The sequence below is a fragment of the Falco peregrinus genome, chromosome 17 (assembly GCF_023634155.1).
Source record: "Falco peregrinus isolate bFalPer1 chromosome 17, bFalPer1.pri, whole genome shotgun sequence".
NCBI classification, from domain to species: Eukaryota; Metazoa; Chordata; class Aves; order Falconiformes; family Falconidae; genus Falco; species Falco peregrinus.
The window spans coordinates 4,917,533-4,931,273 of NC_073737.1; the positions used below are offsets into that span (position 1 = coordinate 4,917,533).

General features: G+C 63.4%; 1 protein-coding gene across 1 annotated transcript; it reads left to right on the forward strand.

The window, feature by feature from the left end:
• Positions 1-5,347: 5,347 nt before the first annotated feature.
• Positions 5,348-13,676, forward strand: LOC101914443 (serine/threonine-protein kinase 10-like). Its single transcript, XM_055820379.1, is given in 19 exon segments — positions 5,348-5,781; positions 6,598-6,762; positions 6,882-6,930; positions 7,150-7,299; positions 7,395-7,467; positions 7,852-7,960; positions 7,962-8,047; positions 8,369-8,450; positions 8,536-8,646; positions 8,742-10,568; positions 10,686-10,819; positions 11,357-11,480; positions 11,648-11,827; positions 11,930-12,059; positions 12,173-12,297; positions 12,384-12,569; positions 12,695-12,820; positions 12,923-13,036; positions 13,157-13,676. Coding segments are annotated over 19 exon segments (4,026 nt in total). The 5' UTR covers positions 5,348-5,634; the 3' UTR covers positions 13,265-13,676.
• Positions 13,677-13,741: the final 65 nt, after the last annotated feature.

Here is a 13,741-nt window from a genome sequence, read left to right on the forward strand (position 1 = left end):
TCATCCTCCGCTCCCTCCCCCCCCCCCCCGCCGCCGCCGCCGCCGCCTTTCTCAGCTAAAAATGTTTCTCGTTTGTTTGTTCTACATTTTCCGGAGTTATAAAACTTGTTGCTATTTTTGGGCAAAGCAGCTGCTCGGCTCCCAAGTACTTTTTATTTTTTTTTTTATCTATTTTTTTTTTTTTAATTCTCCTTCTTCTTTCTATTCTTTCAACCGCTTCTGACAGACGCGGTATTTTAACGGCTGAACTATTTTGAGGCTTTTTTTTTTTTTTTTCCTTTTTTTTTTTTTGGCTTTTTGAAATAAAAAGGAGGGAGGGAGGAGCTGGGGGGGGGGGGCAGCGCAGTAAAACCTACCCCCCGGCTCCATGAGGCTAAAAAATTAATTAGAAAAAATTAGAAGCCACAAAAGGGGAGGGGGGGGCTCATTTTTCTCCCCTAAAATGTCCTGGTTTGGGTTTGGTTGTCGTGTCCCGTCCCGTCCCGTCCCCCCCCCGGTGGGAAAGTCACCCTCCTCTTCCTGATTCTCGCTTTCACAGGAGGCAAAAGCAACGTTCATCCTCCGAGCACCTCGTCCCCTCGGGGGGGGGGGGGGGATGTTTCAATCTTCCCCCCCCCCCCCAAAAAAAAAAAAAAAAAAAAAAAAAAATTAATTAATCCCACCGGGGCGCGGCACTCACCGCCGGTTTGGTGTCAGTGGGCTCTTGGGGGTCTCGTGGCTGCTCTTGGTTGTCCTCCATGGGGGGAGAGTTGGTGATTTGAGGAGGGGTCCTGCGAGGGGGAAAAAAATAAGGGGGGGGTGTGAAACACCCTAAATTTTTGGGTTTTCCCCCCCCCCCCCCAAAAGGGTAAATCGGGATGATCTGGGCCATTTCGGTGCCTGACGGGCGACCCCGTGGCCTAAGGTCACCCGTGGGTGCCCCCCCCCCCAAAAAAAAAAAAATTAGGGGTCGGTACCCCTTCCCCCCCCCCCATTTTGGGGGCACCCCTGCAAAACCAGCGAAAAACAGCGGGGTGCCAACCTGGGGAAACTGAGGAACAGGCCGGACGGGACCCCTCCCCCTCCCTTCCGTGTCCCCCCCCCCCCCTCCCACGCGTGTGTGTGTCCCCCCCCCGGGTCCCAACGCCGCTCCCCGTCCCGCTCACCCCGCCGCCACCGCGCCATGTGACCGCCGGGCGGGCCCGTGGGGCGGCACGGCCACGCCCCCGTGCGCCTTATTGGTTCTTCCCGCCACGCCCCCTCCTCTGATTGGCCAGCCCAGCTGCCGTCCCGCCTTTTAAGGAAAAGGATGCTGGGAGCCGTAGTCCGGCCGCGGGGGCGTGTGCCCACGCGTGTCATGTGTGTGCAGGCGTGTTCGTGGGGGCGGCACATGTATGTTCGTCTCGCAGGCACGGAGCTCCACGCGTGGGTTCGTGTATTTGGGAGGGAGGGGGGCGCAGAGGGACACGCGTGCGGGTAAATGCGTGGGGCAGGGTGGCCACGTGTGTTCATACGAGCTGATGACACGCGTGTGCATGTGAACGTGCCGCATGGGGAGGGGCGGGGGGGTACACGCGTGGGTACGTGCTTTTGCAGCCGGGTGTGCGCACGGCGGGCACACGCGTGTGTGTGCGTAGGTCCACGCGTGTGCAGCGGGGACATGGGAAATACACGCGTGTCCGTGCGTGTGCACACCCCCGCGTGTCCCGGCCGTGATTTCACGCCTCGGGGTCGGTTCCCGGCACCGGGAGCGCGGTGACGCCGTTTCCTCCCTTTCTGGTATCGCTGCAGGAAACGGCGGCGGGGGGGGGGGGGGGGGCGGTGAATGGACGACACGGGGGGGGGGGGGGGGGAGCTACGGGGGCTTTTGGGGTGAAAAGCGGCAGATTTGGGGTAAACAATCCCACGTGGCGCGACCATCAAGCCACCCTAGCGTGGGTGCCTTTAACGCGATAGGAATTAATGGGGGGGGGGGACAGCATCACCCCGGCTGAGTCCGGCCAAACTCATCTCACGCAGGGCGCTTCGCCCCGCCTGCCCCCCCCCCCCTTCCGCCCCCCCCCTCCCCGACCCCCCCGGCTGTTAATTTGGGGCTGATTAAGCCGAATTTGGGGTGTTTAAGGCCAAAAAGGGGCGGGGGAGGGGGGGGGGGGGGGCGGGGGGGTGAGGTAATGGGTTGAAGTCATCCCTTCCCGCCGCCGGCGGCGAAAATATCCCCCTGACATCACCCGCCGGCGGGGTCCCGGGCCGGGACCAGGCTGGGAAATGGGGGAGGGGGGGCGGGGGGGGCCGCCCATGCGTGACAGTGGCACCGTGGGGGGGAGGGGGGGGGGGGTGGGCTGCGCCCCCCCCCCCCCCCCCCCCGGTTTTGCGATCCCCCGCTGGGCGTGCGCTGAGTTGGGCCGGTCTCAGCCAGGCGGCGGTGGGATGGGGGGGCGGAGGGGTGACACGTGGCTTGGGGGGGGGCTGGGACCCCCCACCCCTCCGGGACCCGCCCTGGGACCCCCCGGGACCCCCCCCCCCGGGACTCACCGGCTCAGCAGACGGAGCCCGGGCGGCTCATCGGCGCGGCCGGCGGCGGAGCTCTGGGGGCTGCGGGTGTTACGGGGCTGGGGGGGGGGCGGGGGGGGGCGGGGGGGGGGGGATGAGTCATCCCCCACTCAGCCCCCACTCAGGGAAGTGGCGTGTGCGTGAGTGTGAGTGTGTCTTTGCGTGTGCGATTGACTCTTTCGTTACCGGAACGGCCGGGCTTTTTGGGGTGCTCACCCAGGGGCAGCCCAGCACCGCGCTGAATGACTGTGCCGGACTTTCCACCCCCCAGCTCCCCCCCCCCCCCCAGCCCCCACCCCCCCCACCCCCCCCTCCCCCCCCGGAGCTGGCGATGCGGCCGCGGTGCCACACGGTCCCCCGGGGCTTGGGGACACGGTGGGGTCCTGGTGGCCGCATGCTCGTGGGGTCGTGGTCCTGGTGTCCCCCGTCCCCCCCCCCCCGCCCCGGTGTGGCTTTGCTGGACGGCGTTCTGCGAATGGGGACCGAGCCCCCAGTGTGTCCCCCGTGTCCCCCCCCAGTTCGGGGACCGAGCCTCCCGTGTCCCCCCACCCTGGGTCGGGGACTGAGCCCCCAGTGTCCCCCCCCCAGGGTTGGGGGACTGTGTCCCCAGTGCCCCCCTAGGGTCGGGGACCAGTCCCCCGGTGTCCTCGGGATCGAGCCCCGCGTCCCCCCCGGGTTGGACACCAAGCCCCCGGTGTCCCCCACCCTGGGTCGGGGACCGACCCTCCAGTGCCCCCCCAGGTTTGGGGACCGCGTCCCCAGTGTCCCCCCCCGGGTCGGGGACAGAGCCCCCCATGTCCCCCATCGGGGCTGAGCATCGTCCTGTGAACTGGGACCGAGCCTCCAGTGCCCCCCCCCCCCCCCAGGCTTGGGGACCGTGTCCCCAGTGTCCCCCCCCGGCGTCGGGGATTGAGCTTCCAGTGCTCCGCCCCCCCCCCACCCCCCCCCGGGGCTGAGGACCGAGCCCCCGGTGTCCCCCCCCGGGCTAGGCATCATCCTGCGAGCGGGGACCGAGCCTGTAGCATCACTCGGGTGCTGGGTACCACTTTCCAGGGATGCTGTCCCTTGTCCCCAGCACAGCCATCCCCATCCCATGGCACCGAAGCCACCCGTAAGTGGGGGGACGGATCGGGGGCACCCATGGGTGCTCAACCCTATAGCAACCCAAGTATCACCCCTCACCCCCCACCCCCCGACCAACTTGTGAAAGAGCCCCCCAAAAAAAGAAAATTTCCCCAGTGACTCATTTTGGGCCAACAGCCAGAGAAAGCAGAAGTGGGGGGGGGAGGAGGTTGGGGGGGGGGGGGGGGCATCTGTCTCCTGTGTCCCCCCCCGCGGGGGGGCTAGAAAAGGGGGGTGAAGGAATCCAAGGGTGACATTAACCCTTTCGTTCCGGGAAGGTGCCCGCCTTCTACTGAATAATACCATGATTTAATGAAAAAGGATAAAAAAACCCCAACAACAACAAAACTGCGCTTGGGTTTCTGTTCCTGGCTCCGGTTTGTGTTCGAGCAGAACGGGGGGGGTCTCGAGCTGGGGGGGGGGGGGGGTGTCCCCTGCCTCAGTTTCCCCTCGCACGGGGCAGCTGTGCTCGCCCCGCTGGAAACATCTGGAATTTCAGGCTCCGGTGGGTGCTGAGCACCCCTGGGTGGGACCTGGCCCCGGCGGGGGCGGCTGCAATGGCAGCGCGGGGTGGGGGTGGGGGGCGCTGCTCGGGGTGGGGGTGGGGGGCGCTGCTCGGGGGGGATTTTAGGGTTTAATCCCGACCCTGGAAAAAAGGGGGGAATTGCTGAGGTGGAAACGTGTCGCTGGGGTGACGGTGGCCACTGGTGCACTGAAAGGTGTCGGGGCTCGGCGGGTGGCAAAGCCCAGCGCTGGCATCAGCAGGCAAGGGAGGAAAAGGGGAGGAAAAGGAAAGAAGAAGGAGGAAAGGCAAGAGAAGTAGGAAAAGGAGGGGGAGGAAGAGGGGGAGGAAGAGGGGAAGAGCCAAGAAATTAAATCCCGACTGCTGGGGACGGCTGGATCCAGCGCCACGACGCGTCCTTTGGGACACAGGCTGGGGTCGGGGGGTCGGGAGGGGCCAGCGCCCTTCGCCGCGGGTTAACGCTGTCAGGTGCTGGCATAGAAACGCGGCTCGGTTCTGAAGCCTGACGCTGTAAATGATGCACCTAAAGCCGTAAACCAGCTCCCTGGCGTTAATTACCCCATGATTAACCGATGGAATCACGAAGAAAACGGCCGCCTGGGAGAGCGCACGTGAGCCGAGCCCCCCCAGCGCCGGGGGGATGCTGCGCCCACACCGATGCGGGGGGGGTTATGATTTAGGAAGTGAAATCCACCTGGATTTAGGGGAGCAGCCGGAGCTGGGTGCTTTTGGGTGGGGGGCCTTTGGGTGCCCCCCCGCATCGAGAGGGGGCTGCCAAACGGGGAGCCAGCCGTGAGTACCAACATCTGACACCCCAACCCTCTGCCGAAGGGGTGGCAGAGCTGAGCCCCAGCCCCACCACCGGGGGCTTTCCAGGGAGAGTGAATTAGCGAGGCACTAATGAGGCTTAATGACCTCACCTGGGTCACCCAGCACCCCTGGGACCTATTTAAGCTCAGCCCAGTGGTGGAGCCTGGTGGTGTTGAGCCCTACTGGGGATGGGGATGGGGATGGGGATGGGGATGGGGATGGGGATGGGGATGGGGATGGGGATGGGGGATGGGGATGGGGATGGGGATGGGGATGGGGATGGGGATGGGGATGGGGATGGGGATGGGGATGGGGATGGGGATGGGGATGGGGATGGATACAACACCATATATCTGGGTGCCCAGGGACCCCTATAGCCCCACACCCGCAGGTTCCCCAGGGGTGCAAGGAGTGCAGGCAGCACCTTTGGGTGAGCCTGAGTCTCCTGAAAATACCCAAGGATGGGATGCGGCATGTACGGAGCAAAGCACCTCCTTTTCGGCACCCTCTGCCTCACGGCACATCCTGCGCGGTCCGGGGCAGCGCTCAGCCCCTTCCTGCCTGCGGGGGAGGAAGGGCACGGGCTGTGAAGGTGCGTGTGGAGGAGGTCAAGCCCCACCACCCCGTTTTCTCTGCATGGAGGCAGCCCCATGGCTTTTCTCCGGCGCCTTTTTGGGTTTTCGGAGAAGAAGAAGCTGCCGAGGCAGTACAAGCATGTCAGGCGGGACGTCGATCCTGCCGAGGCCTGGCTGGTGCTGGGTGAGCTGGGCGACGGTGCCTTCGGCAAGGTCTTCAAGGTAGGACAGCACCCCGACATGCCACCGGCGCCCTGAGGGTTTTGCAAATGCATTTGTTTTGGTTTTGTTTTGGTGCTGCCTCACTGCCGGCGTGCAAGATGCTAAAAAGCCTCAAAATGCCCCAAATCTGTGGCAGAGGATGGCGGGGTCACTGCCTGGTGCTGGCACAGCCCGTTCCCGGCGTTCGGCACGGTGAGAGCCACCAGCTCGCGGTGCTGGCCTGTTTGCCGGGGGGTGTTCGCCCCCTTGGTTGGGGCGAGGGGGTGAAGACGGGGATGTTTTGCTCTGAAACCACAACCCCGAGCCTGAGCTTGGCAGGAAACCCAAACGTGCCGCTCGGCAGACCCGTGGCAGCAGCTGCCTTCCGGGGCCGGTGGGACATGGCGGTGATGGTCCCGGTCCTGGCGGGGCTCTCCCTGGCCAAAACCCATCCTCTCTCCGGCTTTTTCAGGACAGCCAAATGCCTTGGTGTCGCTTGCAGGCTGGCGGGACCTTCCTTGAGGGTTTGAGCCCCCTGTGCCAATGCTCACTGTGGCTGTGCCCACGGGGTTTCTATTGTGTCCGTGGGAGGATGTCGCTTGCCGGAAGGTTTTGGGATGCAGAGGGATGCTCCAGGAGCCATATCAGCCCCACACATGGGATGGCTGCGCATCCCTCCCCTTCCCGGCTCTGGTGATGGTGGGGTCCCCGTGCCTGTCCCTGGCATCTGGCTCAGTGGTGCCGGACACCTGGGGAGGGACGCGATGGGTCCAAGCTTCCCCCTCACTGAAAACTGAGGGGCTGCTCCTTTTGTGCCCCACAAACGTCTTCCCCCAGGCACAGAACAAGGTGACGGGGGCCTTGGCGGCCGCCAAAGTGATCAACACCCCGAGCGAGGAGGAGCTGGAGGACTATGTGGTGGAGATCGAGATCTTGGCTTGCTGCGACCACCCCAACATCACCAAGCTGCTGGACGCACTCTACTGGAACGGGCAGCTCTGGGTGAGCTGTGGAGGGGGCTGGTCCCCCACCCTGGGCATGAACTGGGGTCCCACCAGGCTGGGGGACTCGGCCTGGAGGGGACACATTTGCAGACCAGGGTGGGAAACCTCTCCCTGCAGATCCTGGTGGAGTTTTGTCCTGGAGGGGCCATGGATGCTGCGATTTTAGGTAAAGAAACATTTTTTTCCATCTGGCGCACAGCTGTCGGAGGGTTTGGTGTGGGATTGCCGAATTCCATGGCGTGGGAGGGAGTCCTGGGCTTGTGCAGCATCTCCAGGAGGGAGGATGGGTCAGGGCGCATTTTCATCCGGGTACCCCCCAGGTTCGGGGTGTGGGTGCTGGGCAGGAGGCATCGTTATCGGCGGGGTTCGTTTGTGCTAATGGCAGAGCTGGAGAAAGGGTTGACGGAGGAGCAGATCCGCGCGGCTTGCAAGCAGCTGCTGCTGGCGCTGCAGTACCTGCACGGCTGCAGGATCATCCACAGGGACGTGAAGGCCGGCAACGTCCTGCTCACGCTGGACGGGGACGTCAAACTGGGTGAGCCCTGGCAGGGTTTGGGCCCCGTGGGGTGGGGGGAGGCCGGGAGTGGACGCGTTGCCCCAAGGATCTTCTCTAACAGCTTCTTTCTGCAGCTGATTTTGGTGTCTCGGCCAAAAACTCCAGCACCATCCAGCGCCGGGCGTCCTTCATCGGCACCCCGTACTGGTAGGTGTGGGGCAGAAATCCCCAGGGATGCTGGGATTTGGGAGCGCAGGCAGGTGGGATGGGGGAGCCCAGATGTCCCGTTCCTCTTTGTGGATGTTCACAACCGGCTCCTTGACACCAGGAGCATCTTGAGGAACCGGATCGTTCCTCCTCCAACCAACGCCAGCTCCGGGGGGGCTCCTCAGCCGTGTACGGAGAGGACACGTGGGTGCTGGTGGGTGCAAGCCCGCCTGGGCTGGCGCTGGAAGAGCCAGGGTCAAATCTCACCTCTTCTGCCCGCAGGGTTGTCTATGGAGGGGGTGGCACCTGGGTTTAGTTTTGGGGGCAGATACCAGCCCCTGGTCCAGAGCAGGCTGGACCTCTTCCCCCCTCTGCCACGCACAGGATGGCCCCGGAGGTGGTGCAGTGTGAGACGTCCAAGGAGAGCCCCTACGGCTACAAGGCTGACATCTGGTCACTGGGCATCACCCTGATTGAGATGGCTGAGATGGAGCCCCCCCTACCACGAGCTGAACCCCCTGCGGGTGCTGCTGAAGATTGCCAAGTCCCAGCCACCCACTTTGCGTCACCCCAAGAGGTGGTAAGTCCCTGCGGAGGCATCACCCCAACATCTGTGACAGTGGGAGAAGTTGGTCCATTGGGCAACTGTGGGGAGAAGCTGTGTCCGGGCAGCTGGGCCGGGCTCTTGAACCATCAGTGATGCTTCCTCCAAGCCCAGCTCCAGAAGTGGCCCCACAGATTTCCCATCCTGCTACCTTTGCCCCCTGAAGGTGACACACCGGGGTGGGGACCTTCTGCCAAGGTGCCCGGGTGTTCCTAACATCACCTCCAGGTCTGTGGGGTCCACGGCGGGGGGTGACGGGGAGCTTCTGGCCCTGTGCTCACAGGGACCGTTCCACAGGTCTGAAGATTTCAAGGACTTCTTGAGGAAATCCTTGGAGAAGAGCCCCGAGGCGCGGTGGTCGGCCAGCCAGCTCCTGCAGGTGGGTAGCACCCATTGCCACCTGCCCAGGGTGCTGGGACCCCTCCCTGGTGCTGGCCCCACTCACCTCCCTTGCTCCCACCCAGCACCCTTTTGTGGCGGGCATCTCCGACAAGCGACCGCTGCGGGAGCTGGTGGCCGAAGCCCGGGCTGATGTGCTGGAGGAAGAGGATGAGGAGGAAGGTCTGGTCCCCTCGGTGCGTGAGTAGCGGCTGGCTGGGGTGCAAGATCCCTCCAGCCCTTTCCAGGAGCTCGCTGAGCCTCACCTCTTCCCCCACTGTCCACCCCACAGCCTGGGCAGGAGCATGGAGAATCCTCCTGCTCCCCAACCGCGGGGGATCCCCTGGAGCATCAGCCCCTGGCCGCTGTGGGGAGAGTTGGTGAGGAGCCGGGGGTCCCATCTGATGTCCAGGTGGCAGCAGAGCCCAGGACCAAGACAGCGCCCGACTTCTTGAAGCAGATGAGGAGGAGGTCTGAGCGTGTGGGCTCCATGAAGCTCCCTGCGAAGAGGCCGTCAGAATTTCTGAAGCTGATACGGCGCAGGTCATTTTTTGGAGGGATGAAGTCCCAAGAAGCAGCTGAGGAGCAGCACGGGGTGAAGCTGGGTGGGTTGGAGGTTACGGCGCTGGATGCTCCTCAAGGAGCCTCAGCAGAGCTGGGAGGAGAAGTTCAAGGGTGCCAAGAGGAGACCAGCCCTTTGGAGACCCCCTGTGACATGGCCAAGCCCCCCTCGGGGCCACTTGGAGACCTTGCTGAGCTGCAAGAGCTGAAGGCGGAGCAGGTTGGACCCCAGGCAGAGCCCCAGGAGGACAGCCAGCCTGCCAGCGCATCGCTGGTGGCCAAGAGGCCCATGGCGGGGTGGCTGGTAGCCCAACCAAGCCCTGTTCCGACTCCCAAATGTGACACAAAAAAGGAGTTGAGCAGAGCCCTCACCTGTACCTCGGTGGCCCTGCCCGTGCCCAGGGACGGGCGCTGGCATGGGGGCTCGGTGGTGGGGCAGCTGGTGGAAGCCCTGGATCTGTGGACCATAGGGACCAAAAGCCAAAGCTTCAAGTTGCCAGCAGAGCATCAGCGCCGGGTTACTCGGTCGTTGCTAGACCTAAAGGTTGAGGTTGGCCCAGCTGGGGCCGAAGGTGGCCTTGGGAAGGGTGGTGGTGGAGCAAGGAGGACACCCCTGGGACCTGAGCGTGCTGGGGAGACCGAGCTGGTGGAGAAAAGGGTAGCGCAGGGTGAAGAATTGCTGATGCCCAGGGTGCCAGAGGGGGTAGTGGTGGGGTCAGATGTTCTCCAGGGGTGGCAGGAGCCCCCAGCTGGTCTGGGAGAGGCCGGAGAGAGGAACAACGGGGCGAGAAACTCAGTGGTGTGTGAGCCCATCACTGACCCCCTGGACCTGGTTGAGCAGGAGGTGGGGGGGAATGAGGAGAAAGCCACAGACAGCGTTGACACTGGGGTGGAAGCTCCTCCCAAGGAAGCCCTGGTGCCAGCAGAAGTGAAATTGGAAGAGAATGTTGGAAAAGGGTGTCTGATGGGGGACCGCGAACCGGTGGGAGATGCAGCCAGCCCGGGGGAAGCGATGCTGGCAGGAGAGGAACCGGCGGCAGCCTCTGCAGCACGTGTAGGAGAGAGACCTGCAAGTGAAGAGGCCCAAAGTTCAGTGGAGCATTCATCCTCCGTGGAGATCCTGGGACCTGTTGAAGAAGAAACCGAAGAGAAAGCAGAAAACTGCCTCAGAGACAACCAGCCAGGAGCTGCTCATGGGAATGGCTGGAAAGGACAAGATGGAAATGATGGAGAGCTTGGAGAAGATGGGGTGCAGGTTGCTCCAGCCCTTGAGGGCCCATCAAGGGATGGACCTGGAGAGGAGATGGGTGGCTCGGAGGGTCGCGGAGCAGTGCCAGAGCGTCCGGAGGCCCTTGGTGGACACCCAAAGGCCACGAAGACCATGAGCTTTGGTACTGCCCTTGTCCGCGCTTCTTCCCAGGCGCGAGCAGCGTGGGAAGCAGGGAACACACCGGGTCCATCCATCACCTCAAAGCAAGGAGAGGAGCCATCCCCTGCGGAAAACCCCGCAGCTGTACAAGGCCCAAGTGCCCTCCCTGCCCTTGGGGCAGCCCAGCAGGTGAGAAGCTCACGGGAAACGTGGCCACGTGAAGCCGCCTCCACCTTGTGTGGGCTCCCAGGTTGGTTTTACGTAGGTTTGGGCCGTCTGAGCTCAAACCGACACTCCCGGTCACAGGAACCTGCCTCGCTCCGAAGGGTGGTCAAGAAACCCCACAGGTTTGTGGCGGATGGGGAGGAGGAGGTGAGCGTGGCGCCCACCAGAGCTGCCAGCAAGGCTGGGGAGAGGGATGAGATGGTGCGCTCAGCTCGGTGAGTGATGCTGGCAGTGGAGGGGCCACCAGGCATCTTCCACCCATTTCTGGCCGAGAAGGACCAGGGGCAAAGGGAAGAGGGTGCGGGAGGGAGGATGGATCTGGGGTTCTGCAAAGCACAAGTGCTTGACCTCCAGGCTTGGAAAATGCATCTGCTCCAGCAGGAGACCATGAGTGAACCCTTCTCTGCATCCTCAGGGCTGAGCCAAAATGTTGCCCAGCCCCGTATCTGGTGTGTCCAGCAGCCAGCTTGGGGAGGGAGAGGGGAAGATCTCCTCCCACAAGCTCTCGCATCGCCCAAGGAGAGTAGGAAAGGATGAAGGGGGAGATGGAGGGGTGGTGCCATCAGCTGTGCATGGCCACCGCAGACCCGATGGAGGCCACATCTTCTTGCTGGAGAAAGTCTTCTCTGCGATGTTACACCAGGGCTGAGCTCCTCCCTTCCTTGAGCCACCTACAAGTCAGCCATCCTGGGCGAGAGGCACTTCCAGGGCCACCTTTGGCCCCCTCTCACCGTGATTCTCCAAACCTTCAGGCGCCAGGAGCTCCGCGAACTGCGGGTGCTGCAGAAGGAAGAGCAGAGAGCTAAGAGCCAGCTGGAGCAGAAGTTCCACCAGCAGCGGGAGCAGATGTTTCGTCACATTGAGCAGGAGATGATGGTAACTGGACCATTGTCCATTGGTGCTACGATATGGGCAGAGAGGGACACCTGCAAGGGGTGCTGGGGTCCCACCGCGGGAGATGCCAGGGTCTGGGTGGGGGGGTTTGGTTGCTTCGGTGGCCAGTTCTGGTCCCTGCAGCCCCATTAACCGTATCTGCATGGCAGAGCAAGAAGGAGTTTTATGACCGGGAGGTGGAGAGCTCGGAGCGGCGCTACCGGCAGCTGAAGGAGCGCCAGGAGCTCAAGTACACGGCGAGGCTGCGTGATGAGGCCAAGCGCCTCAAGGCCCTCCAGGAGAAGGACTGCGAGAGGAAGATGCAGGAGCTGAAGGGTGATGGCAGAGAGGTGAGGGTCTGACCAGAGCTGCCCCTCCCAGCCGTGCTGCCAGGAGCCTGGGGACCGTCTCCCCTGGGTGCTGGGACCAAGCCCCTCCACTGCTCACCGCAGGAGCAGCGGTTCCTGCAGCAGCAGCAGGAGGAACTCAACGCAGCCCTGCAGTGTGTCGTCCAGGAGCACAAGAAGAAGATGATGTCCATCGACTGGGAGTGCATCAGCAAGATCCATAGCCTCAGGAGAGGTAGGCTGGGCTGGGAGGAGGAGGATGAGGATGGAGGGCTCTTAGGGAGGGGAGCAGGGGGTCTGGCTGGTGGGTTTTGGGGGTGGTGATGGTGCTGTGGTCCTGCCCGGCAGCCCGCGAGTCAGTGGTGTGGAGCATGGAGCAAGGGCACCTGCAAGAGAAGTACCAGCTCTTCAGGCAGCAGGTGAAGGAGCAGCACGCGCTGCAGAGGCAGCAGCTCTGCAGGCGCCACGAGAAGGTGAGGTGGGAACTGCCGGCGATGCTCCCCCCAGCCCGGTGGGCTCCCGACTCCTCTCCTAGCTCACCCTCCTGCCCCTCTCCCAGGAGATGGAGAGGATGAACCGCTTCCACCAGCTCTTGGTGGAGGATCTGAGGAGCCAGCAGGCACAGGAGCGGGCTCAGCTGTTGAGAAGCCAGCGCTGTGATGCTAAAATCCGCCTGGCCCTCTTCAAGGACAACCTGAAATTCCAGGAGGCTAACGGGGCCAAGCAGCGAGAGAGGGCCAAGGAGGTAGGAGGACCTGTCCGGGGGCCAACGAGGTTCCCCAGCCCGAAGTAGGGGGAAAGTACCCAAAAAATCCACAAGTGATGGCTTTTAGGGAAAGGGAGGGTGACGTGGGCTGTCCCCCACCGCAGTTCATGCAGCAGGAGGAGAGGCGGCAGCGAGCAGAGGTGCAGCAGCAGCAGGAGCAGCAGGCGCAGCAGCTGCAGGAGCTCCAACAGCAGCAGGCTGAGAGCCTGGCAGAGCTGGAGCAGATGCAGGTACTGGGGACCGCTGCAAAACTGTCTGCCCCGGGGGCTTCCCGCAGGGCTGCTACCCCTCCTCAAGCACTTGCCTTCCCGTTTCCACCTCCCCTCTCCCAGAGCGAGAAGATGCAGCTCTTGGTGGAGCAGGAGAGGCGGCAGCTGGGGCGGCTGGAGCAGGAGCACGCCATGGAGCTCAGCGAGTGGAAGCGACGGCTGGCTGCCCGCAAGGAGGTGAGTGCTCCCGCAGCCCGAAGCGTCTCCTCGCCCTGGCCCTGGCCCATGGAGGGCTGCTGTCCCCACCAGCCCCCGTGACGTGGGGCACAGCACACGGCAGCGCTTTCTCTCCTCCAGATGCTGGAGGAGGAACTGGGGAACTCGCTGCCGGTGCAGCGGCGAGGAGGGCTGCACGGCGCCCACAGCAGCAGCAGGATCACCCGCTTCTTCCATCTCCCCTCCTGACACTACGCCGCAGGCTACTGGGGAGAGGCGGGCAGCTGCCTGGGGATGGTCCCAGGGCTTTTCTGGGAGATGGGGCTGTAGGATCTCAAAGGCAATGCGAGGGGCGGCTGCCCTGGGGGTGCTGAGCCCCAGGGCTGGGCAGGACATGGTATGGATCCCATGGGTGGCAGGCGTGGGTGTGTTCAAGTCCATCATCGCCATGCTGGAGGGGCTGGGGTAAAGCAGGTGCTGCCACCCCAAATCACCCCAGAAGCCCCTCGGGGAAGAAGCCCCTCAGGGAAGTCTCCCCCACTGGTCCCCAAGCTGTGGATACGGGGGGTTGCTGGCGCTTCCCAGGCGGCTCTCCCCTCAGCTGAATTGCGACTCAAGGAAATACATCCTTTCTTGAAGAAAGTCCCTGTTTGTGACTATTTTTTGACTTAAAAACTCTCATCTTACACCCCCCGCCCCCCCCCCCCCCCCCCCCCAGTGCATCCT